The 27,970-nt window shown below is 30.9% G+C and overlaps 1 protein-coding gene across 3 annotated transcripts; it reads left to right on the top strand.

Moving 5' to 3' along the window:
* Positions 1–34: 34 nt before the first annotated feature.
* On the top strand, positions 35–26,012 carry LOC143048649 (uncharacterized). 3 transcript variants are annotated; one of them, XM_076222435.1, is made up of 17 exons: positions 35–163; positions 3,179–3,236; positions 4,781–4,846; positions 5,336–5,422; positions 7,414–7,485; positions 10,153–10,254; positions 11,429–11,536; positions 13,623–13,721; positions 14,589–14,687; positions 15,684–15,773; positions 17,889–17,908; positions 18,613–20,329; positions 20,691–20,863; positions 22,475–22,598; positions 24,722–24,888; positions 25,256–25,301; positions 25,525–26,012. In XM_076222435.1, exons 1-17 carry the CDS (start codon positions 98–100, stop codon positions 25,704–25,706), a joined length of 3,276 nt encoding a protein of 1,091 aa, XP_076078550.1. In that variant the 5' UTR covers positions 35–97; the 3' UTR covers positions 25,707–26,012. The 3 variants fall into 3 exon arrangements, 2 of the variants coding, with proteins under 2 accessions (XP_076078550.1, XP_076078549.1); XM_076222434.1 differs by having other exon boundaries at positions 11,357–11,536; XR_012969906.1 differs by lacking the exon at positions 25,525–26,012 and having other exon boundaries at positions 11,357–11,536; positions 24,754–24,888.
* Positions 26,013–27,970: the final 1,958 nt, after the last annotated feature.

The following is a 27,970-nucleotide window of genomic DNA, read 5'->3' as shown; positions in this document are numbered from 1 at the left end:
TGTGAACTTGTTAAATGATTAAACTAAATGGTTTCAGGCGATGAATACAACTAATGAATTATAAATACAGACCAAATTATGGCAACAGCACCTGAACATGCTGAACATGGATGAGAAGAATAAACTAAAAAGTTCAAGAAATGTGTCAACATTAAAAGTCGATGTAAGTGCATTTCAACATATTTAGTTCAATAAAATTATGATGACATACATAATGAAAAACACAATATACGTTTTTATTGATGAAATAGTTTAAAAGAAATTGCAAAATGATATAGTTCAATAGCTGCATCAATTTTAAATGACATAAAAAAAAAATGAAATAGAATATGTTATAAACATCGATTTTTAGGCTAAAAGATGAATATGTTTTCTTGTCAAAGTTTGGCTAAAGCATTTGTTAACTGTTTAGTTTTGACATAATATACTGGTATTGTTATATATGTAAAAACATTTTGGTATTTATTGACTGTAAGGTTTAAAGTGAGTGTGACCATTTCACTTGCAATGAATAAGTCGCATACATACTTGTTTACTGTACTTATATCTTACGTGACATAAGGTATAAACAATACCTATAACCGTCACACTGACAACTTATACATAAGCACTTTCTATGTACGTATCTATCTTGACAATTACATTTGAGTTGATTATCTTCACATGGTTTGATAAGGGTTGATTATCATCAGTCTGCACTAGACGTTTTAATGATACATCCATTTAAACATACCAATCTTTTGTTGGTCATTTTTGATGTATGCAATTCGCTTGTGTTTTGTAATTCAACAAACTACTATCTGCTTAAAACAATGTGCTCATCGGTATAATACCATTGTCTAAGAATAATGTTCTTTGTTTACAACTAAACTTCAGTATTTGAAATTCTCTTATGCTTATTAAATTTAAAAGAAAATAGAGTATTATATGGATCATTTATAAACATCGAATTTGACATATAAGTGGTCATGTCAGTACCATAATTCATGAAAAATCAAACGAATCCAATATTGAAATGATAACTATCCTCTACCTCTGCAGCAATATACCAAGTTTACCTGTATATTGGCTATACATTTTCCCATTCGAGAGCTTTCAGCTGATACTCAGACTTTGTAAAACGTCTCCAGTATCAAAGCAGAAAGTTGATGAGACAAGGTTATGTAAAAAAAACCGTCTCGTCCGATTCCTTAAAAAGGTTAATTGGAAGATTCCAAACCCTTGTTGATAAATATTCTGTTTTAACCAAAAATAAATAATACTTGATAGTCTTGCAAGCAAAAATTGTGTACGTATTATAACAGTGTACGAGGTACTGGTGTACTTTTTATAACTTGTATGAAGTAAAATAACAAAAATACCGAACTCCGAAAAAGAGAAGTTCCTAATTAAACGGTGTAATAAAAATCTCAAACATCTCAAACTGTCATATTCCTGAATTGTGACTCAAATTTTCGTATGTAGAAAATTACGGATTAAACTGGTTTCATAGCTTTTTAAACTTTTCACTTGTATTACAGCGGCCTTAAATTCCATTTTATTGACAACAAAGTGTGAACAAAGCGAATAGATGCAATATGTTAACATTTCAAAAATAGGGCTACAGCAGCAGTCATATGTAATGTGTTATAACTTTAACCATAAAAACAACGAAATATGTCGGCAAAGAAACGCAGAAATGCATAGGTATAATGTGCAGTTGTCACTACACACATATACTTATATATATTTTGTAGCTTCTAAAAATAGATTAGCATCCTGTAATTATACTGAAGAGATGAGTAGATCATTTCTGTACACTTAATAGAATACTTCGTGTATTTTATCAGAGATCCTTTTTAAATTCCTACGAGAAGGTAACACCTCCCGCAACGAAGGCTTATTTTAAAAGCTACAGTGAGAGGAGGGGGTAAGGTCTCAATGCTAAGCGGTGTTGTCGTAGAAGTTAGAAACAAAAAGTACAGTTTCCAGCCCCGGCTGGAGAGGAAGTAACGAATGAAATCTACTCTAACATCGTTAGGTTGAATTTCTAGGCACTTTGTTTATATACCCGGACTCGAGTACCCGGAGGTGGTCCTCAACTTGCCCTTAAAGACAAATGTGTAATAGTTCAGTTCAGGGAAAAAGTGTGTTAATCCAAAACATATAAATGAAATAAAATTTAAAAAAAATAGAGTATTATATGGATCATTTATAAACATCGAATTTGACATATAAGTGGTCATGTCAGTACCATAATTCATGAAAAATCAAGACTAACTAAGACCAGAGGCAGATTTGGGACAGTTGCAAAATTGTTGAGGGATTAAAAATGTTCTGTGAGACCTCAACCCTCCCTTATACCGCTAGCCAATGTAGACTAAAGAAATCCGCACCAATACCTACAGTAAAACAAGTCCGTGTCTGATGTCAGAATATGTATCCAAAGAAACGAAGCAAAATGCATTGATGCATACACTATAAATATAAAGAACTACTAGAATTACTGACATGGCAGCTCCCGATATGGGTTTAGCAGAATACCATTATCATGTATTAGAGAAGAACATAAACCGTATCATGCCAACAACTGCTTTTTTTTTAAACAGATGTGTTTATTTCTGATGCATAGACCCTTTAAATGAATCAATGTTAATACCAAAATATGCGATCCTTAATCAATGGAAAACAGTAACTATATGTCTTCTGAAAAAGTGTGTTTTGTCGAATTTTGTTTGTTTCGTGAAAAATATTACGATAAAAGATGTGAAGTTCATGAACGTACAAGATGACTACGTGTTGATTTCTATTCACGAATGATGTCCTTGTATCGATGATGAAATTTAATAAATGTTTTGACTATTGTAATCCCTTGTGTTAAAATAAAACTTTGCAGTAATACAGAAATTTCTTCCGTTAAAAATGAATACGTTGCTATATTCACGAGCGAATTGAACTAGTTGAGATAAATCAATATTATGAGATGGAGCTCGAGACAAAGATAAAAATATCAAAATGAAAGACAAAATTACAAAAAATTACCATAGCATAACATAGAGTAAACCGCAGTAAACATTCAAATTAATATTCACAAAGATAAATAACAGATTATGTTAACACATCTTTAGGTGTCTCTATGCATTATGTAAGTAATAGTAAGTACAATAGTTCTGTAATAAGCTCAATATGTTTATTTCAGGATGACATGACAAAGTTAATGATGAAAATTGGAATACTTTTTATTCAAAAGTTATTTAGTAAGTATATTTTTAAAACATCCATGGTCATAGGTATCTGCAAAGGTCAACTGTTATGACTTGGTTTATGATTGGTGATGTGTAAAACAGATGGTTTTATTTTGATCATACATTTTAATATGACATACTAATATTGTTTCTTCTTCTTTCGATTACATGTTTTTTTTTTTGTTAACTTAAACATGTTTTATTATCACCTGATACATCAATCATAAGTTCTCCAGGGAAGTTACTAAGGTGGCATTTTTTGGGGGGATCCAAATGGAGAAATAACCTCCAATTATAATATAACATATATCTATCTATTTATGGATCATGCCATAAGTAATTATTTGATCACGGTATTCATTTTATTTGTATATCATACCTAGTATTTTTTGATAATTTGTAAAAAATTAATTCATATCATGCCTGTTTGTCTTAAACATATAGGAAATAAATATGAATCACTGGGCTTTCATTAATGCTACAGGTTGTGCAAAAATGATAGATTTTGACTATGAAAATATTAGAAGACAGCAGGCCTTCAGAAGGAAAAAAGAAAAAAAATTGGGTCACAAGGATCGTTTTATTACTACAAAATAACATCAGGGGTCTGTTGTTCAACTTGTGATAGAGAGTCAGTGATCAATTTGAAGATCCGAACGTGTCAGCATTTCCAAACATTGTGTGGCACAAGCTATAGATAAAGGCAACAGTAGTATACCGCTAATAGAAACTCATAAATCGAAAGAAAAAACAAATTCGGGTACAAACTAAAACTAAAAACTAAAACAAAATTACGAAATTTTTATATAATATCGTTACTATCTCCCTCATGCAAAGCTCTGATTTCTTTCAAGGATTTGGCTATACTTTTTGGACCTTTTGGATTATAGCTCTTCATCTTTTATATAAGCTTTGGATTTCAAATATTTTGGCCACGAGCATCACTGAAGAGACATGTATTGTCGAAATGCGCATCTGGTGCAAGAAAATTGGTACCGTTAATTTTATTGTAATGATGTGAACAAGGCGTACTTGATCGGTTCACTCTTAATGCTTAGTGTATGCTAGAAGACATCTAAAAACAATTAGGAGTGAACAATTTGAGGTTAAAATGTACATGCTGGTAAATAATCAGCCATTACGAGCAGTGTTCGCGTTTAAGAAACATGAAATAAAAGTTGATTAAGCAGTAGAATACCAGTGATCAATTTGAAGATCCGAACGTGTCAGCATTTCCAAACATTGTGTGGCACAAGCTATAGATAAAGACAACAGTAGTATACCGCTAATAGAAACTCATAAATCGAAAGAAAAAACAAATCCGGGTTACAAACTTAAACTAAAAACTAAAAAAAAATTACGAAATCTTTATATAATATCGTTACTTTCCTTAGAAACAGAAGCGTAACAATAATATTCACTATATTATATGATGCACCAGATACGAATTTGAAAAATAAATTGCTGTACTGGATGTTCACATAATACTAGGAAAAATAGATTTACAGTTGTTTGTATATCACATTATCAATGTTAATTAAATTGATTGATTACAGGTTTTCAAGATTTTTTTCAAGAAACGATGCTTCAAAAGAAATTGATGTTTTCTGTTATAGAACAAGGTATAGTTCTTCTACTTATTTTTAAAATGTAGCACATGTGAACGAAATACAATTAATAGAAATGATAAATTTAACATTGAACAAAGTTGTCATTAATTTATCAGGACAGGTCAATGTCCATTGGTGATATTGATTGGAAACATATCTTTACAATATATCTAAGTTGAAAGATGTGGGGTGACTACCAATAAAACTTATTCACAAGACACCAAGCCAGCTACATACAAGCATCTACAAGTCATTCGTATGTTGTTTTAGCAAAAAATATACATGTAAGTTTTAGACCAAAACATGCTAAGAGGAATCAAATTAACCACAAAATGATTTATATAATACGTTAAAATATTCCCATTACATTTCACTATTTATACGTTTGATAAGGATTATAAATGTTTTCAGTTAGTATATCTCCGAATTATTCATTCATGTGATGCAAATTTACTTGTGAAAAAATTGTAATATTTTTAGTCATTTACAAATCATTTTAAGGAGTGATATGGTTATTGTCAAAGGATTCATGGCATAAATTAGTACAGAAACATCAAAGAACAAACCGAAAGTACAGAAATGAATTATGTATGTACAGTTTTTCTTTAAAGGAATGTTATATCACTTAAAACTATTGTCACAGAGTATCAATTTATTTTAGAAATATTGGTAATTTAAAAAAAAAGCAAACCGTATAATAAGGTGAATGTAAGGTAAATGATTAAAAAAAGTAAGAGGCTACTTTTCTGGTCCATCAAATGTAAATAATTTATTTGAGTTCAAGGGTACTTTATTCATCAATGTACACATATGTAAAATAACGCCGTTGACTACTTACTGGTGGGTTTAAATTGGTAAACCTTCGCTCGGTCAGACGCAATCGATCATACTGAATAAATGTAATCATAATTAATTCTATACAAACAGTATGCAGTCTAAAAATATCAAAATGAAAATTATTGAAATAAACAACAACTTCAAACAAATTATCATGACAGATACTTTGAGCTTGTTATATAATGTCTATAAATATGATATCAATGACACCTCATTTGTTATAAATTTAAGTATACATTTTTTAACTTCATATAAGTTTATAGATATATGAAGACGTGGTATGAGTGTTAATGAGACAACTCCCCAGCAAAAGTCACCATTTGTAAAAGTAAACCATAATAGGACAAAGTACGACATTCAACATGAAGCCTTAGTTCACAGCTAGCCGCAAGCTAAAAAGGGTTTCACGAATATCTAGTGTAAAACTATTCAAAAAAGAAAAAAACCAACGGTCTAATGTATATGAAAAACGAGAACGAGAAAAACTTATGAACCACATCAACAAACGACAACCACTGAACATCAGGTTCCCGACTTAGGACAGGTGCAAACAAATGTAGCGGGTTTACAAGTTTTGATAAGCGTCAAACTTAACCATACCTGAAACAATAGTGTCACATCATTACATAGAAAATATCAATTGAAATGCTTGAATGTTCAAAATCAGTGGAGATAATCCTATAGGTAAATAAAAAATAAATCACAATAATAATTAATCTACACACTTAAGTTAACTCAACAATTCTTGGAACAGAGTTTGTATTATACATAACATCAACAGCTACACTCTTAAACTTATATCACATTTTTACTATACAGATCAATCTATCATAGATTTACTGGTCAAAATATAATATCATTACCCAAAACTATTAAAATATGTACAAAAAACCCTCTAAATACAATAGCAAAATATAATCATCTCTTAAACGTAATGCTCTAACTTACTTGGACGATAAGGAAACTTGCTTTTACTATACATGTTAGTGAAAATAAAAACATATGAGTAATAGCTTGAACATAAATAGCTGCCTTATCTTTTACCATTTTGGTAAGAATACAATCATGATATGAATAATAGCATTGTCATCATTTTTGTTTAGTTACTTTTGTTACATTTTCTGACATCGAACTCGGATTTCTTTTGAACTGAGTTTTACTGTACGTATTGTTGTATGTTGTTTTGTACTTTGGCTAGAGTTATGCTTAATCCCGCTGCTTTTGCGCTCCTCTCCCATGTCAGAGGCCTCTGGCCTTTGTTAGTGTTGTATGATTTTTAATTTTAGTTTCTTTATATGTTTCGGAGTTTAGTATAACGTCCATTATCACTGAACTGGTAAACATTTTTGTTTAGGGGCCAGCTGACTCATGACTCCGGGTGCCGGATTTTTTGGCTGAATTGAAGACCTATTGTTGGCCTTTGTGTGGTATATGCTCGTTAGTCGGTTTGCTGTCTCTTTGACACATTCGCTATTTCTATTGTCAATTTTAATATTGTTCCTAAAACTATTGTTTCTTTCATTTTTAATTCCTATACAAAGTCAGTAATATGACATTTGCTGTCCATTCGTTTGATGAGTTTTATCATTTGATTTGATGAGGAACTTTCCGTTTTGAATTTGATTTTTTCTCTGGGTTCAGTATTTTTGTGTTTTTACTTTTCCTTTGCTGAAAATTTATAAATTATACTTATATTATTATTTGACTATAATGATTATAATATGATTTTAAATTGTTGACAGGGAAAATTGTACTAGAATTGTTTCAAGAAAAGAAACATCAAGAGGAATTATTGTTGCTTCTTAAGGAAATAGGTATAAACAGTTATACATTAATTTCTTATTTTATCCTTAGTCATATTTGTGCAATAATCTTATCGTTTCTTTACATCATCGCATATTGACGTCTTTATTTTCAATTTCCGTGGCATTTCAAAGTTCAATAACTTTTATTTCTAAACTTTAAAAAAACGAGATACTCTAAGTGCTACATAATATCGTTCAATAGGGGCCAAATAAGTCAACAATCCCAAAAGTTTTCTGTAATGGTGCCAAATATTTGAATATCGAAAGAATTGCAAAATAATAGATAGAGAATACCATATGGCTTTTTCAATATCGCATCCGACACCAATATAATCCCAAGAGCTCTGCTCGAGGGATTATATTGGTTGAGGGTTGATTCGGTGTGTGATATTGAAAAAGCCATATCATATACACTTTATTATATATATATACCTCAAGTAGATGTTTTTATTTATGTGACATGACGTCATACAGATAAGGAGGTTTGAAATGATGTCATACAGATTATAGGTTTGACATGACGTCATACAGATTAGGGTTTTGATAAAGCCTTTGCAACAGTGACTGCAATTAATCGATGACGTGACGTCATACAGATTAAAGGTGTGATAAAGCTTTTGCAACCGTTCTGATATCGATATCATCACGGGTGACTGATACAGCACGCTTGCCATTGATTGTATTACACATACGATTTATCTGTATTTACTACTAAGTATATAATAGTCAGGGATATTAGATGTCACAATGTATTAGAAGTAAAATATTAGCAATGTCATTATGTGTGTGGAAAAGTTATCAGATTTACCTTTGCAACGGTCCAAAGATGAAAAAGAACATTACAAATAGCGCGAGATACAGATCACCAGGTTTTCTACAGTTATACACCTTAAAAAATCAACTGCTCGACATCGTTAGAAGCTTTTGTTCTCGTTTGACTGTCCCTTGGTTTCTTTCGTCCCCCCTTTGCTATGTTCATTCGTCAAAATTTCATATTTTACGGTATCAATGTGAAGGCATCCCGATAATCTATATATGCATGATACAAATGAAAATAAAACCATATTGAACATACTACTAGGGTATGTTTAACGACCTTCACTACACATGAAGGTCTCGCACGGTCAGATTGGGAAGAAATGAATGAATAAGACGTTAATTTATGTCATGCGACATGTACATTCTAAAATTCTGCTACATAATGTATCATATTTAAGTTACTTAAGTTGTAATACAGAAAGTTTTTATTGATAATTAGGTTTGTTTCATCATTGACATATCTAGATATTGCAAAGAGAACATAATGATTTTACACGTTCAACTTTTTGATTTCATCACATAAAAAGAAAAGTTATGTTAATTCCTTAATGTTCAAAACACATTTAAAGTGCAGCCATTTGAATCACATTGAGCAAGAACTTTCCTGCTTAAAGATGTTCGCTTGTCATGTTTTAAATTTTTTTGGTTTTATCCATTTGAATGCCTCAAACAAATTTGCCCATTGACCCCCATTTGTCTTTTTATTAATCTTTTACATGTATAATTATAAGCCATTTTAAATATTATTAAATAGTTTTTGAGAACTTACACTTTTGAATGATAAAGCTATGAAAAGTCAAGAGAGAGCATTTCCCCGCCAAAATTTCAACGGCTAATATCTAGAAAAAAGCACATTGACCTAATATATTTTTTTGTGAAACTTTTATTCCTTTATTAACCTATCAATGTATACATTTTTGTTCAATAATATGTTCCTCAAAAGACAATTGCTCGAAATAGAATTTTCGTAATTGGTATGCTTCAATCAAATTAAATAGTTCTAGTTAGTGAAGAATGGCGCCTTAGTTCACAGTTTGTGGGATGAATTCTATTTCTGTTGTCTTAATGTATATGAAAGTTTATATAATTGATAAGCAGCTTTATTTATTCGATTTTAAGTTTAAAGCAACTATATTACCGACATGGTTAGAAAAAAATAAATTAATTACACAATAAAATAGCAATTATATATCAATATTATTGTGATGGTTAGAAAATACATAAAATTTTATATTCTGTTTTTAGAAATTTACCTGTGACTTATTTTCTTGGGGAGTTGATACGTCAGAATGACTCACATATCATAAATCTAGTTATGTGTACTGTCATAAATAAACGGAAGGTGTTTTTGATTCATTTGTGTATATCTTTGTCCTGAGTGTTTTTGTGTTTTTCGGTCATTTAGAAACGTATCAACCGTATCATAAACGTTTATGTATACGCATCTGCTGATTTACCAAAATGATGTGATCCCCAGCTTATGACTATTATACATTTCCCCTATGTCCCTTTTTTCCAAAAATTAAGTTAACCACTCAAGTAAATACTTGCATGAGAAATCAATCAGTTGCCCATCTGCATTATTGAAAGTATATACAATAATTAAAGCTTGGGATCATGTAATGTTTATTGGTAAATCTGTTGATGCGTATACGTCAACGGTTGATGCATCTTTAAATGAACGACCTCTAATTGTACTATTCCTGGCACGTTATGCATTAATTTAAGCGTTTTTTTTTGTAATATTGCGTTTAGTGGGATAAAAATCACACCCCAAGCTAGGACGAAAAGGGAGATTTATCAAGCATTATTATATCTTACTTTTGTTTTCTTAATGACTTGTTAAAAATATTACAGGTTTATCAGAACTTGTTACAATGTCTGAGGTGGACGAGGAAGTTAAATCATTCAAGAACCTTTCCAATGAGACAAGTTTTGCTTCGTCTTCTTTTCCAGAAGGTAATATATAAAAAAAAAAGCATTATTACAAATAGGAGCATTTGTGCGAAAATTAATGCTTAGTATACTTCTTTGTCTATTTTCAATTTTTCCAAACATGAAATATAACTGGAATGTCATAATGACAATTGCCCAATACATCAACGGTTATATATTCCTGAAGTAGAAAACGTGGATAATATTCAAACTTTTGTTTTCATAAATCAGGTCTAAGAAAAAGGTCGATGGTGTGTTTGTATCGGCCCTGTTTGGAGGTTTCAAATGCCTCTTCGGAGATTTTCTATCTCTGTTTTACTTCAAATCATGAATCGGCATTATCTAATTTAAGTCCGAATCCTTTTATTTTCTTTATATATTCTCTCAGAGTTTGTTGTTACACACTTGTCGACACGATTAAGACAGATAATAGCATTCATTATGAATCTAACCGACTTAGTGTCACGATAGTCAGATACTTTATATTAATCGCTCATGGCAGTCCCTAAAGGTTAAATTTATGTATATGTCTGTTCAAAACACTTTGTAAATTACAAACCTGTCAACCTATCTGTTACTTTTATGAAGAGATGTGGAAGAAAACAAACTCATAAAAGTACAATAGTCATACCATGTCATGACAAAAACAAACAACAACTAAAAGACAGTTGAATAAATACAGCTTTTTGGAATTTTGGATCCTCAATGCTCTTCAACTTTGATCTTGTTTGGCTATATAAATATTTTGATATGAGCGTCACTGATGAGTCTTATGTAGACGAAACGCGCGTCTGGCGTACTAAAGTATAATCCTGGTACCTTTGATAACTATTAAAATATCTAAGGCAATCTACTCTGCTACACATGTGTATACAGATCCTGCTTCACATGTGACACGCGTCATGCTCATCGAGTAAATATACGTGAGGTGATCAGTCTATTGTGGTAGATCACTGGACATTAATAGTCCTTTATGCTTAGGTACAATTTACATATCAAGTCAAAGGTACGTGTTAAGACTTTTCTCATATATAAATCCGTAAGAAATTCATTAATTTCAAACTTTCAAACCATTTTCTGTCTTACTATTTTTGTCAATTTTAATTAATACCATGTCAAATTCCAGATTTGTCAGCGCTTTCAACAATTATAAGCGGTGCTTTGATATATTTATCCAATAATGTTTTTGGGTATACAGACAGATCTTCAGCTGATGTAGAGAAAGGTGAACAAACAATATCTGAGGATGTGGATGATGCAGTTAAATTTTATGTGACAAATATTGCTTATTCTGCTATTTTAAAAGGTAAAATATAAAATATATGCATTTTATCAAGTAGGAGAATCTATTCACTTAAGCTCAGACTACATAAAAAAATGAAACTTAAACTGGAAAGTCTAAATAGTTGCGAGTTATTGAACACTTGGGTAAAATTTGTTTTCCGGAAATGATAACAAAAGTCGACACTCAATTTTGGAGATTAAAATTAAGTACATGTATTGAAATATCAGCTAAGGCATTCAAAATTTTTAGCACACCATATTAAAGTTACGAATTTTAAGTTCTGATTTCGTTTTGTAATATTTTGGTCAAAATACGATTTTTGAAAAAAAAACTAAAATTATAATTTTTCGTGGTTATGCCTTAAATCAATAGTTCGAATAACAGTCTGTAAAAATTAGACCAATTGAACAATTATTTACCCTGTTACTTTCAACTTACAACTCCCGTTAGAGCCATGTGTCGCATAGGGCGCGAAACGAAGCCTTCCATCAGAGTCTGTCTGCTGCTGCTTGTTGTGTTCTCCCAATGTTCTCCATTCAAAGTCTGTTCTTTCCTTTTCCACCATTCGTCTCCCATTTTTCTTTGGTCTTCTAACATTTCTATTTCCTGTTGGTGTTCATGTCAAGGCGATTTTTAGAATCATTCCATGTGTCCATCCTCATGATGTGACTTATTCAACTCCATCTCTTGGTTTTAATTGGACTTAATGGTGTTGGTGATGCTACATATGTTGGCTTTTAGCAGCAGTTTAGCGTTGGAAATCATAGTTGGCCAAACTATCTTGAAGATTCTACGCAAGTTTCTGTTGTTAAAGGTGTTATGTATTTCTCCGGATCTCATGCTTATCTTCCATTATTCTACCCAAAACATAACAACACTGATATTGCATGACTTTACTAATTTTCCTAACTTATAGTATGCTGCTCTTGCTTTTTTTTAACATTATTTTACTAATGGCGGCTGTCGGTGGTATCCATGACCACTCCAATGAATGTTAAGCTGTCTACCATCTCTTTTTCTTCGTTGTCAAATGTAATAGGCTGCCTTTATACACATTATGATACTTTTGTTCTTGTTTATTTTTTATCCAGTTGTTTTCGCTATTTTTTTTAATATCGTCTGTTTTGGCTTGCAGTTGTGTTCTTGTTGCTGACAGTACAGCAATATGAACTGCAAAATAAAGATCTTCTAATACCTCTTGTCTTCCCAAGTTGATAATACGCGTTTTCTGTGTTGTTTGCGTCATTGTCAAGTCTATAACCAGTAAAAGAGGGAATCTAGACATGACACATACTTGCATTGCCTGACTCCGGATTTAATATGGAACCATTCAGAATGTTTATCCCCAAGTGCGACTACACAACTGAATTGATCATACAATGCTTGCGACAACCTGATTATTTTACCTCCTATTCCATAGGTTGTCATGATCTTTTTAAAAGTTTCTCGATGGATAGTGAGACACCTTTTAAAGTCGATATAATTGATAAATAGGGGGCTGTTCCATTAAATGCATTGTTCTACTATATTTCATTGTATATGGAAAAAACATTGCCTTGTATCGTTTCTTTTGTTAACTAGTACATACATATATATTCCGTCTCAATATGAGCCCAACAATTTACATTTGCGTTACCATTTTGTTTTTTTTTTCTTCCCTGGCCGAGATTCAAGCTCAAGCTACTGAGATATAGTTGCACCATACCGCGTTGCACTGTGCCCGACGCGCTAGACCACTCGACCACTCGAACACCTAGGCTCTCGTTATATGTAACCATTCAACACAGGGTTTGTGACTAACTATAAGTTCTTTCTGAGAATGAAATGATATATCACTTTCAATTGTTATTATACACAAATGTAATTAAAATACATTGCACAGAAATGAGTGACTCATTTTCCTTTTAAGTGTCGTACATTGCAAACTTACAAGTTGATTCAAGTTGGACAAAGTTGAACTGTCAACTATTTTGCAATATGTTCGATCTGCTAGTAGTTGTTCTTAGTAAATAGTATTGATATTTTGTGGTTGAATATTTTAATGTGTATTTGACAACGTTTCTTATCATTAATGATTGTCATCAATATATTACTAAATATATTTCAGAGTGGCAAAAAGTGATGTTATCTCTAAATGATTCCAATTTCACATACAATACGTCACTGTCACTTGGGAAAACAATATTTTCGTTGAATACACATGAAGGTAAAAATCAATATTATGTATGATTCTACAATTTCATGATCAGTAAGGACAATTAGAAAGCTCAAAATGTACAATGACTGTTCCAACAATATTAACACGAAAGACTCCTAGTGATGTCTTCAATACCAATTAAATAAAGCCAATAGAACGTAATAAGTTTTTTTTATACTATCTAGATACCGATAGCTTTACATCCTCGATAATTGAAAAAAAATAAAATGTGAGAAAGGATACCAAATGGACATAAAATGTATAAGGAAAAACTGATGAGACCATGGCATAAAACGAAAAACGACGCATAGACAATCATCAGTACACACAATCAAATACAGAAAAACATATAACCGAACAGCATGAGCGCCACATAAAATCCGATTGGTTGTAAACAATTTAAAACCATTTAGTAGCTTTTAAGAACATCAAAATGGTTAATATGTACAGGCAAATACAAAGCAATCAATTATTGGCATCAAATGTGGAAATTTTATGAATAAGATATGATCAAAATTTTCAATTCAGATAATATATATAATCATATACAATGTGTAACCATTCATCAAAAGGGTTACATTAAACTATAAGGTATGTCTGAGAATAAAACGCTTTTTTACCTTTAACTGATATTATAGTTAAAATACATTTCACAGAAATGCGTTACTATTTTCTCTTACATGTGTTACTTTGCAATTTTTTCAGTTTCTTCAAGTTGGACAAAATTGCAATGACAACTACTTTTGGATAGGTTCGATCTTGTTGTTCTATGCAAATAGCATTGTTATTTTGTGGTTGAATAATTTAATGTGCATTTAACCATGATATTTTTTATCATTTATAACTGTTTTCAATATATTACTGAATATATTACAGAGTTACCAAAATTGGGGTCATCTCTAAATAATTCCATTTCCACTGTCAAAATGTCACTGCCACAGGGATATTTGAGATCATCTTTGAAAATACATGACGGTATAAAGAACTATTATTTATGATTCTGCTATTTCATTATCAGTTTGGACTATTATAAAGCTCTATATACACATATTGTTTACATATTGACCAGACATACTCCTAGTTAGGTCTTCAATACTGTATGTAATGTATTCAAGCCTAAAGCACTGGTAATAACAAGGAACAGTGGTTATTCTATGCTAGTTAGATACCAATCACCTGTGTAATATCGATTGACACAGAACTTCAAATAAGGTGAAACATGCTTTTTATATCAAGAGTTGGATCAGAGTACTCAGAACCTTATTTACTGTAAGCAGTTGTGGCAAAATAGAAGTTTGTCTCCAAAACTAATGTATCATTTATTTTAAAGTCATTATAATTCAAATATATTAGAATATTTCAGGTTGTCACGTTTGGTGGTGATGTGAGAAACCGTGCTTTTTAACACAAACTCTTTTTATTGCAATACTTTTGAAAATAAATTATATACGTAAAAAATGTATAAGTGTTTTTTTATTTGGACTTAATTTTTAGCAAAAGAAACGACTGTATATTCATTACACATACAAGATATTAAATTAGGCTTAATTCAGATATCCTATGTTACATCTAGTTCTGTTCAACATTTTATTTATTTAAAAAAGAAACAAATATACAGAAAAACAAATTTTCATAACAATAAGAAAATATTTTCTTTCGTATATTAACATTTATGTATGTTCAATCTCCTATAATAATTACGCAATTAGATTGTCAAAGAAAGAAGGTTGATATGTTGGTGCTGTTTCTTTATTGTTTTCTAGCATTACATGAGAATTAAATATGGTACTTAATTTCAAAAATAAATCTTCATCTAGGGGTATTCCTGTTAAAATTCATTATGATAGAAGGCCAACAGAAGGATATTTAAACTTGCATATACCAAACCCAAATTCCATTTTACTGTTCTTGTCAATTGTTGTTGTTCATTTACACAAATTCGATTTTAAAAGACATGTTCAAATTTTACAGTTTCATCAGCAATATTGAGTGATATGATGAGAGATTTATCAAATGATGGATTTAAAGATGAAGGCAGATTGTTATCTCTTGTAGCAAAAGGTAAATACATGACATTTATTTCCAGTAAATGAAAATATACATTTAATTTGTATCAGATTAAAGATGGAACATATAAAAATAATCAGAGCTTATCAAAGTGTCAGCGGAAGTGAGAAAAAAAATAGATGTCAAATTAAAACAAAAACAGTACTTAAAAGGAGTGGTTTTTATTTCCATAGCTTTGAAAACAAATTGTATACAGAACTATGTAGAAATTAAATTTTACTGGGAAAATTCTTCGTCATGAAATTTGATTAAATCTTCACAATACAAGAATAAATTGGGCACGAAATTCATGGAGGTCTGAATCAAACGGTATACCATTTTTCATCATGAGAAATGATTATTGTACCAATGGATATAAATGTAAAACAGATATTTGAGCCAATACACCAACCAATGTTTAAGGTTGATTTTATTTGCTTAACACACCTAGTTGAATAATTACAATGCTTATCTCACTACTGTTAAATCAATTGTACATTTCATCTTTACTATCATGTGTGTAGGTTAAGTGTACACAAAAAAAGGCATTCCGAACATTAATTTTACCATGTATGTTAAAGGAAGAAACATTTTTTTTAAATAAAATTGATATGTATAACAATTATTAAATTCAGTTCTTTACACAAATATTTGTCAAAACTTGCTATATTTATTTGTTATAAGTAAAAACTTAACGTAGCTTTATTAACATCTTTAGTTACCAAGACTCAAATCATCATCATTGCAGAACACATAATTTATTTGAAAAGGTATTCCCAAACCGACTCGACTTACACAGAAATATTTGCCACTGGTCTTTACTAAAAACAACGATGCATTCATAAATGCATTACTAAAAAGGTGTGAGGTAAATTGCATTGTGTGTTTAGTATCTGAGGTCTATCAAATACATATAGAAATCAAAAACACATTACTCCCTCCCATTGCCAAATACTCTTTGGATAAGAAATACCATTTAAAAAAAAAAAAGATAGAAATGTAGTGATCCTTAACATCTCAATACTTTTTCTTCGTCTGTAGGCACGCTGCTGCAGCCTACGTTTTCTAATGCGATGCATCTGTAGTATATTAAAACTACTGCAAATCATTAAAATGGCTTTCATAAAGGAGCAACCACTTTACTTCAAAGAGGGGGGGGTATGTTTTATTGAGTTATGAGTCAGAATTTATTTTCGCGCGAATCGTTTTATTTAGTTTTTGTTCGATGCTAGCAATCAAATATTTATTTTTCCATATTTAGCACTATAAGGTATGGGAAAACTCTGGATCAAGAATATCCTGTTTTCATCTATAAGATAATATATTTGTTATCAAATTGGTAATCAAAACTTGTTTCAAGGAAATATCCACACACCCCTTTATAAGTCAAATGGTTGTTCCCTAACTTCTAGAAAAGTTATCCGAAAAATTTGCGTTCGGCCGCACGGAATGAACATTTGAATGACATATAATTTACAAGTGTGAACAAATCTTATGTACAGGTATTAAAAGAAGGTGTATAGATGTGAACAAATTTAATGTCAAACCAGTGTACATTACATAAAACTAATTGTAAACATGTTTATTGTATACGGTGTTTGGTGTGAACACAGCCTTATTGAACTACTTTAACAAATCAGTAACCAAAGTCACACTCGTAATTTCATATAATCATGACTGTGTTTGAATCAGAATATCACAAATGCTTCTTGATTTTTGTACCTTTATTTCCAGCTTTACCGGACACATGGCTCATCGAAATACTAACTGATTTCAAATAAGAAGGCTGTACAAGCATATCCTTAGATACAGACTAATCTCGTCTAGATCTGGACCTTTTAAAAACCAAACAAAATGATAAATTTGCAATAAAGTTATAGAGAAATATTTTTGGACTTTCGCATTTTTTACTCACTTGAATCCGATAATGACCAGCCCGAATATACGTTTTTGACTGGAATGCCAGTAAGTAGTATTACAAAGATTCTAACCAATTGGTCTAAGCGTTTATATATTACAATAACAAAACTTAACAAATTTCAGATATTGCAATGTATCTCTACTTACAATATCTTGAAATTACAGTATTTATATTTTATCATTTAAAGAAGAAACTATTATTTTTTTCAGATAACGACAACGATTTACCTGTAAGTATGAATTTATAGGTCAAGTAAAAAAGTAACCTTCTTTGTTGCATAAAGGATGGAAAGATAAGAAAAAAAACACAGAGCAATGCATTAAGTTGACAAATCCCAGACATTATTAAGAAAAATATCCGAACACAGAGCATAAATTAATTTTAGGGATTCACAATTGCAATATATTATTTATTTTGCACATTTATTCCTTGCACAACATTTAATATAGTTTGTACAAAAATGTACCAACGTGAATAATTAAATATAAAAATAAACCATTTTATACTTTTGAATTATCAAATAACTGGTCGATAAAATCGAGCATTTGATCTTGTCAGATCTTATTGACTTTTTGAATTTACCTTAGAGTTCAATATTGTTTGTGGGAAATGGCATTTTCGGTCTCATACTGCCTTGTTTGAATCAACAAGTATTACTTACATCATTATGCGTTTTGAGCGCTACTGGAATACAATACATATATAATATATTTTATAAATGTATTGGTCATGTATCATGTCATATCTTAGAAGGGACTGATGAGGATATCAGATAGTCTTTCGTCCATTACCATTTCAAATTTGATTTTAAACATTCCAGCTAATTTGTTACGCATATTATGATATAATGACAATTATATTTCATCATATAATAAATTTGTTTTAGAAATTTATCCTATGTATTTTAAAAAAAAATGTAAACTTTAACTGTAGGTAGAGAAAGGACCATCAATTACAAAAATATGCACAAACATTACTTTAATAGAAATTAGCAATACAGACAAATTACGTGAAACCTTCAACAAACTTTTGTCTACAGGAGATGTTCATATTGGACACAAGCTTACAATAGACACTTTTGACACAAAACATATGTTAAAATTTGTGCAGGAAATAGACGCAAGAGCGATTTTAGTTACAAAGGACACAGAACAGATAATGATGTCTAAGGACCAGCCATATTTGTCTAATATTATAAATATGGGTATATTGTCTCAAGAAAACAACATCCTCTATAGATTGAGTACATACCCGTTGTACATTGAAAGAAACAAATCTCAAATATATTGTGGATATATACATGATATTACCCCAATGCTGTCATATGAAATGAAGCATTTATATTTAGAGGAGAGCACTATTCCAAAGCAATCAAAACAATCAATTCTATCGAAATATATCAATGAGATTAACAATGAAAATGAAAACCCAGTATGTGAAGACAGTACGAACGATTTTCAACATGAACTTGACACAGAAAACAAGGACGATTATGATAAAACCTTATTCTTCAAATTGCAAAATGTTAATCGACAACGAAAAAAGGAAAACATGAATAGAGATAATCATAAACGTATAATCTCGTTTCCGAAAAGATTCTCAAGTGGGTTAACATATGAACAGGAAATTCGAAACAATATGCAAATTGCCTTAGAACAAGTTAAAGCTAATGGATTTCTACATCAAGAACAAGGCTTACATGTACCCCCTCATGTTGTCTGGCCATCTGGACACGCCCTTTTACAACACAAAATCAGATTTATTGCCATGAGTTTATTTAGTAATGAATACATTAAACGTCTACATACGTTTTTGCTTGGAAGAAATAGAAATGGAAAGGTATGGCCCGATAACTGTATTGTCCGTCCAGAACCTCTTGTAAATGCAGGATTCAGTTATTGTGGTGTTCAAAGTAAAGTAGTTTGTGATCAATGTGGGTTTGAATCTACTACTGATGACTGGTCTGATGATGATGACGATTATGCAATCAGTATCCATCGCCAAACTCAAACAGAGTGTCCTTTTTTGAAAGGAAACCACGAAACGTCACCTGGAACATATGAACGACTTTCAAACAACGATGGTGTTGCACTGGAAACAACAGTAAATACCAATACAACACGTAGGAATGATGTACGCTTCAGAAATAATAATAACATAGTTTCAATTCTTTTTGTGAGGGCCATTAATGGCATCGTCATGTCGATTTCAGATATATCAGTAATTAATAATAGTATTTATCGTCAGCCAGAAAACAATAGTGTTAGTGAAACGAGAACGAAAATTAACCATGATAACAAAATTGATAGTGAAACAAATAACTTAATAATGAACACAAACTTTGCTGTTCCATATGCGCATTCTAAAGAAATTAACACGAATTATAAAGTCAACTACACATCACGTTCAGCGTACCAATTATTTTCTGATCAGAGTTCATACGGACGGATACCACATAGTTTAAAAACACCTTCTATCATGGTTTCACAAGAAAATACATTTATTCCAGACGTAAATGTTGAAGATTTAGTTATTTATTTTCGACCTGACATGGAAAGCTTAGAAACAAGAATACAAACTTATTTCTTTTTAGAAAAATGCGACAATGACATACATATATACTTGGCCAAAAATGGTTTTTTCTTTGCAGGTACAGTATAATCTTTACTTTTTTATAGTTAAATTTTACTATCTTATTTAAATTTATTCTTAAAGTGAAAGTGTCGAATTGCATATTATCATTTCCTTAATAACATTATAATAAATTGGTGTGTTCTAATAGTTTGAATTGTTTTGGACGGAATCCTTGTAATCAATTAGATTAGCTATATCCTAATATAAATTAATATAAATTCCATTATGTGTATACGCAGCTCATTATTTCTTCAATATATGTCTAACTATAAATATATTTAAGGAATTGATATTAGAAAATTTAAATAAAAAAAATTAGTATTGTATTTGTTTTGATATGTTTCTCTAACAAATTATCCAATATTGTATAATTTTAGGCTACAGATATGGGGTCATATGCTTTTCCTGTGGTTTAAGTGCTGCTTATCTTTGTCAAACCGAATATAAAGGACTTACAATCATTCACGCGTTGATTAGACCAGACTGCATATATCTTCAGACAAGTATGGACTCGAAAGAAATGAAACATATAAGATATCAATTTTTCCAGGTATTATTTTTCAATAAACAATGATAAAGAGATTCGATTGTCGTAACCTTATGGAAAGTACCGTTACAGTATATTGTAGACGCATGCAAATGAGAAATAATACAGTTTTAAAAGGAAAACCAGATTATTCTAGTAAAGACAAGCTGATTTAAAGGCTTCTATAAATGACTTAGTTATCTATTGTTCAACCGAACCATTCTCTAACCTTTGGTTTATTGTCTGCTTCCATTAGTTTTGTTGTGCAATTGACAGAATACCAAGCGTATAATTTTAATATGAAGCCTTTAATTTTGCTTTGCCTAACACTAAAGTTCTTTTTTGTGGTTGCAATAATTCTTACCTTGTGGAAAAAAAACCACAGATTAATAAATATTACCAAAAATACGCTGTAGATTATACTATCAACAAGCTGGACTTTGTTATCGACACATACAATATACATGTATTTGTTGAGTTTGGAGGAATGATATTTCATCATATAGTCGGTATTCCAATGAGTACATATTGTGCAACCCTACTGACCGATTTGTTTTTAACTTTGTATGAAGAAAAATGCATTCAGAACCTCCGACAAGACAACAATAAAAAGGCACCTTGTAAAATTCTTTTATTTTACTTTCATATATAATGTTAATGCTGTTCTATTATTGAATATTGCATATTTTAGTCAGTAATTACATCTCATATATCCCAGTAATGTTGAAATAAAAGAAACTATTGATACTATATTGACTGCTTCATACCTTGATATTTTCCTCAATTTCACCACAGATGTCGACCTCAGGCTAAAATGTATGACAAATCCGACGATTTCACATATCTTAGTTGATACATTATTCTCGTAATGTTTACACTTAATGGCGGACTGCATATACTGTAGTGTGCTCTTGTGTCTGAACTGATCCAACATAGTTATGAAGAAAGAATAAAAATGACTGTCAGGAAATTGTTATTGATACCATCACGTCATCGTTGATCTATTCGATGTTTTTTTGTCTCGACAAATTACCTACAGTTTTACCACGTCTTAGATTGTAGTTTACCATATTCGTCGTCTTGTCTTTACCGGACGTGACCTATTCAAGAATATGACTATTTCGCCGAGTATGAATTCGCAATGATATTAAACGTGTCTCGATATTAACACATCGAACATTCATGCATTTATTTATGAAGTTTCTTTTGTAAATCTGGTTGATTATTGTGTTATATCTTAACGTTTAAAGTTAGAATTCTATTTTTATTTACTATATATGTATGTTAAAGTTAAGATAAATAATCAGCTAGCTCATTTACATGATTCTAGGTTTAAAACACCATTTCAAACTCAGCCCTAATTGTATACTCTATTTTTAGAAATTTAACTGTGATTAAATACACGTCACAAAAAAAAATCTTTCGAAGTAAATGTAGAAAAAAAAATAAAACTGAAGGAAAACTTTTATGAAACCAGAAAGATATATCTCTTAGGGCTTAAAATGTTTGTAAATGAAATTGATACTTATACATATACATATATATATGTATATAGAGCAGTGTTATGCTATAAAGACGGTATTGTTAAGAAACGTTTCTAGAAATAAATCTAGCTATTATTCATATTGGTTGCAGGAGGATGATGAAAAATATCCAAAGTACAAGCATACATATGAAAGAATTAAATCATTGACTGAAAGATGTACATTCGACAATATAGTTAGCGAGGAATTGGCTGAAGCGGGATTTTTCTTGAAAGGTAAATTGTTTTTACTTGCAAAAGTTTAAAATTTGCTGAATAAAATCGAGTGTTCAGAAATGAAGAGAAATTATTATCTGAACTGTTTTCAAATGACGTAACTAATTTGCCTTGCGGCTTCATATGAGTTGGGTCAAAAGTCACGACAGAGATTAAATTTGAGTAGTCATTTTGACAGCTTTAAAAAAAACATTAACTTGTACATTTAAAATTATTAAAAAAAACGAAACAAGTGATACTTGTTGCAAACAGAACGCAGATATGTTACAAACGCATGTTTCAGACCTAGTGCATTGAGTCTATATGATGTCTGCCATGGATTACTTGTTTACCTCTTAAAATGTAATATTATTTGTAATTCTTTAAAAAGCTTATAGAAGTATCTTGTTGCACTATTTGTCATGTTTTAATATATACCGCCTTTGATAGGTACTTAGTATTACGCTAAATTTTCACTTCTGGTCTCGTATTATAAACAACAAGTTTATTTTGTATCAAATGTTCTAGTACTCCAAAAAACAAACTGATAATACTGATAACTGTATACGTTATGTCATTTATCATCAAGGTTATAGTTGTCTATTTGACATTGTTTTTCATGTTTTACCTGTATTGCATCATAGCAGGCATGAGGTAATGCAAATTTTTATGTAGCAATGTTTTTATTACATGTAATTGAAACTTAATGCATTACTTGGGGTAAAAGTTGTGTAATTTCATGCATTACATTGCATTACATGGCGTTCCTTTTTTACATGCTATATGTATTTCACAGATTGTTGATATACGGAACAGTTATTGTATATGCTAAAATATTTTGTGACTTCATGTTGTTTTATAAAATGTTTGATTTTTTTCAATTAATTATAACATTTCCAAATGTAATGTGTAATTCAATGCATTACCTTGCAAAAGTAATTATTATATAATACATTACTTCGATGAATGCATGTAATTGTAATTATAATTTTATGCATACTTGTCAAAGTGATGGTAATATAATGCATTACATTGCAATATAGTTCGCCCCCTGCCTGCATCATAGATCAAATTTATTCCGTGTATGTATAATTATTTTTGTCGAGCTAAGCCATTTCAATAAACTTTTTGTAGTATGCCCTTCTATGTTGTAATTCTTCTCTTTCAAGTTAAGTTTAAGGTTAGCATCTGTTCAAACCGCTAAATCAGCCGAATTTGTGTACACCAGTTCGAAGCCAGGAACCGGTGTTGTCAGTTGTTTATCTTTGCTGATGTTGTTCATAAGTGTGGGTGCTTTATACATGTAGCTTGTTGTTCGGTGTGAGCCAAGACTCCGAGTTGAAGGCCGTACTTTGATCTAAATTGTTTACTTCTTTTTATTGGGATTATGTAAAAGAGACAACAACCCGACCAAAGGGCAAATAACAGCCGAAGGCCACGAATGAGTTAACGCAGCGAGAAAATCCCGCACCCGGAAGTGGTCCCCAGTGGGATTCAATTCTACTTGAATGTGTACATATGTAGATTTAATTACAAACTTAACATAAATAAAACAATCATCAAGTTTTATTTTACCCTAAACAAATAAAAAGAAAATTTTGGAAAAAGAAGTACAAGATAAGTATGTCCAGGTTTTAGTTCGATATCTATTTGTACAATCTTCACTGGTATTTTTCGCGCAGGAAAAAGGGAAAGACCTTGATGTATTTGTTCTTGTTCTTGTTCTTGTTCTTTGTCTTGTTCTTGTTTTTGTTGATGTTATTCTTTTCTTCTTAATTTTATAATTGTTATTATTATTCTGACAAACTTTGACAAATTTCCATCCGTAATCGTAAGACATGTCGCGCTCTGGTTTACACTATTCAAAACTCACCACGTGACATTTTGTCGATGCGGAGGTATCAGCTCAAAACCTAAACATATTGTTATCATTTAAACAACTCAACTGTAATAGGTGAACTGAACTGAAGGGTGGAAAATGTTCAAGACCTGACCCTGGTTTCTTCGTTACATTTTAATTGAAAATATTCAACAACTCATTGTAAAGAGTTATGACCCTCTGAATATTAAACGATGTCGGTAGGCCACTAAAACTAAGAAACCATAAGTCATATATTCAGAATTCACGTATCTATTCATTTCAGCTCCATATGACAATACAATTTACTGTTTTCAGTGTGGTGGAGGATTTCACTACACTAACGTTCTTCACAGTATATGGAGAAATCATGCAACATGGTTTCCATTTTGTAAATTTGTAAAGTATAAAATGGGAAATGAATACATCAAACATGTTTTGAATACTAATATGGTAAGTCTTCTTTTCTTTTTTTTTAAACATTAATTAGTTATAGCATATTTATAATTTGTGTTCGAATTTCAGGAAGTAATAATGTCATACTGCTTGGAATGTCTTGCTTTAAATACTAGACTGTTCGAAATAATAGAATAGACCAAATGTGAACACAGATTTCCCTTTATAAAGCTTGATGCATTTACAGATCATGTATATTTATAAAGTAATTGTTTTAAGCTGAAGTTAGTGATTTTTGGCAATACTTACCTATAATGAATGTGTATTTCACAACAGATCGAACTCATATATAATGTAAGAAGTCTTGCCTTGTATTTGGGTTAATGTAGTGCTAGTTGAATTGGTTGTTTTTCACATTTTTCAGAATCAACCAGAAAATGTACAGAGAGGTGCTGACATGTTTCTAACAGGTATTTTTGTATAAACATGAGTTTATTAAGTTGCCACAATGCATTGATCTAGGTCTAATATTTTTTTTCTATTAGTCAGCGAATTTTTCGATTTATCTTTTATAAACGCAGATATAACTACTACAACGTACAACAACATGTCTCTAACACACATTCCTTAAACAGTTTTAACACATCTAAAATTGAGATGACAATGTTTTTTAATTATATTTATCTTCTTCAGATATGGTTTTGTCGCCAAAGGAAGGACGTTTGTGTGTTTTCTGCAAACATTTCCCGATTAATACTATCAATCTGGCATGCGGTCATAAAAGATCGTGTAAAGATTGCAGCATTCGCATTGGATACTGCGATTATTGTGATACTTTCATTGAAAGAATAGTAGATATAGATATTAAGTATTGATAACCTTTAACAAAACATTGTAACACGAAGTTTATTATTAACATTTTTTTATTAGGCTACAAAATACATATAATATTGTTTAATATTTCCTATGTACCATCTTATACACAGCCTACATGAAGAAACTTATGACACAAATTTGTTCCAATCAAGTTTTAAAGTCGTTTTTACTTTTCTATCACAATTTCCTGTCTAAAACATGCAACTGATGTGGTTGGCCAGAACATATGATAAAATCCCATACTAAGCATCATTAAACACAAATTTGCTTACTGAAAGGTAGAAGACGATTCACACATATTTAATATCAAATTATGGGGTTATAAACAATAAATATGATAATATGAAGATGTGGTATGCTTACCTATAAGATATCTCTCCATCATAAACCAAATTGCACGGAGTTTAACAATTATGGGCATTCGTAAGGCCTTTAACAATGAGAGAAACCCTTACTGCAAAGTAATATATAAAAGGACCCGAAATGACAATGTAAACCAAAGGGACAAAACTTACGGCCTTGTTTATGTAAAAAACAATAAACGAAAAAAACAATATGATAAACAGCAACAAACTGTAACCACTAAAACCCTCTAACCTGGATCATCAGTGTAACAGGACTACATAAGAACAACGGTAACAAGTCAGCTTTAAAAGGCTTACCTCATCGATCAGATCGATACAAAGCAGCTAGTTCAAAGCCAATAACAACTAATTAAAAAGTCAGGCATATCAAACAGTTAATATTTTACATCCAGTGAATTTTTGTAAAGACGCAAGTAACAGATTTATAATTGTTTGAATGTTTGTTTGTTTGTTTGTTTGTCCTCTACTAAGCAGTGTGAAGGGGACTTTACGTTTGCGCTCCCTCTGTCTGTCTGTTTGTCTGTCGTCTGTCAGTCTGGCACAACAGCTTTCCACACCTTTATTTCGTGCTTGAATATATTGATTTGCTATTTGGTGTATTGGTTTATCATGACAAGTAACTGCAGATTAAGTACAGATGATTTTGCGCCGAGTTGTGGTCCTTGCACCGAGTTGTGGTCCTTGCACTTATAACATTCACTCAAATAATCAGGTTTCTACACTTTTGTTCGCAATAATGCAAGAATCTAAAGTTAATGATTTTTTTTTCGTCGCATGTCGGTTTCAAATTGCACAACGGCCCTTTTTGCTAAGTATATTGTAGCGGGCAGGGGCTTGAAATGCTTCGACCCAAGAGGTTTTACTCAAATTATATGAGTAGTTTGTAAATAACAAAGTCAGTATGACAAGATATGTGCTGGTCAGTATAATATAGGCATTTGCTAAAAGTCACGTAAATAAGTTTCTATCTTTTATTCATTTCAAGAATCATATATTTTCAGTTATATTCAAGATAAACAACAATTTTAACTAGTAATATATTTAAACTATAGACTAAGATGATATGACAAGAATCTATTCAGTATGATACATGTACAAAGTTATCTCTACACTCAAGAGATATTCATTAACTTATCTCTAAACTCAAGAGATATTTATTAACTTATCTCTACACTCAAGAGATAATATGTTGGTGTGTCAGAAAAATACATAAAAAGGCTGAGTCCTGCTATCTTAATAATAAAATAAATTACCCTAAGAGAAAATCCTAACTTGAAGTGAATTTAGTCAAAAGACCTCTTTCTGACATATTGGTATATAGTTGTAACTGATACCTCACCAGTTACATAAAAAAATGTTTATTATTATTAGTTATATATTCAGAGCCTTTCCTGAATAACTAACAATGAAATACAGTTTATACCATACATAAACTGTATTGTTTACTATAATTTCCAGACCTTTAGGAAATTATCCCTTACTTGTCAAATGTTTTCCTATTTAATACTATTTATTACAAAATGACAAACGTTAACAGTAAATATAAACTTCAATGAACAATTTCAATAATCCTAACTTTAAAAGATAAACTAGAAATAAAACTTCAAAAAGTCCGTTAAAATGAAATATTCCTTTTAAACTTTGAAAACGCTAACTTTACTATTTTCCTTTACAATTTAACCTTTAAATAAATGAAGTTTCTAAGAAAAATTAACCATTTTTACTGAAATAATTTACGAGCAAATAAAATACTAACTGTAAGAACCAAAAGTTTTAGCAGAACTGACGACCAAGCGTCGAAATTACGTCAATGTTGGATGGTTGGATTGTTGGATGGTTGGATGGTTGGATTGTTGGATCGCGCGCTTGCCGTCCAACCAAATATTTGAATTCTTAAT

Source organism: Mytilus galloprovincialis, chromosome 10, assembly GCF_965363235.1.
Source record: "Mytilus galloprovincialis chromosome 10, xbMytGall1.hap1.1, whole genome shotgun sequence".
In the NCBI taxonomy this organism is placed as follows: Eukaryota; Metazoa; Mollusca; class Bivalvia; order Mytilida; family Mytilidae; genus Mytilus; species Mytilus galloprovincialis.
The sequence above is the reverse complement of the archived record's forward strand: the minus strand, read 5'-3'. Positions and strand labels throughout refer to the sequence as shown.

What these genes read in the sequence shown, in the direction of transcription:
- LOC143048649 (XM_076222434.1), top strand. Translation starts at nt 98, where the DNA reads ATGCTGAACATGGATGAGAAGAATAAACTAAAAAGTTCAAGAAATGTG. An exon ending in TTCGTCTTCTTTTCCAGAAG is followed by an intron (nt 10,255 to 11,356) that starts GTAATATATAAA and finishes GTCAAATTCCAG; the next exon opens with ATTTGTCAGCGCTTTCAACA. An exon ending in ATGTTTTGAATACTAATATG is followed by an intron (nt 24,889 to 25,255) that starts GTAAGTCTTCTT and finishes CACATTTTTCAG; the next exon opens with AATCAACCAGAAAATGTACA.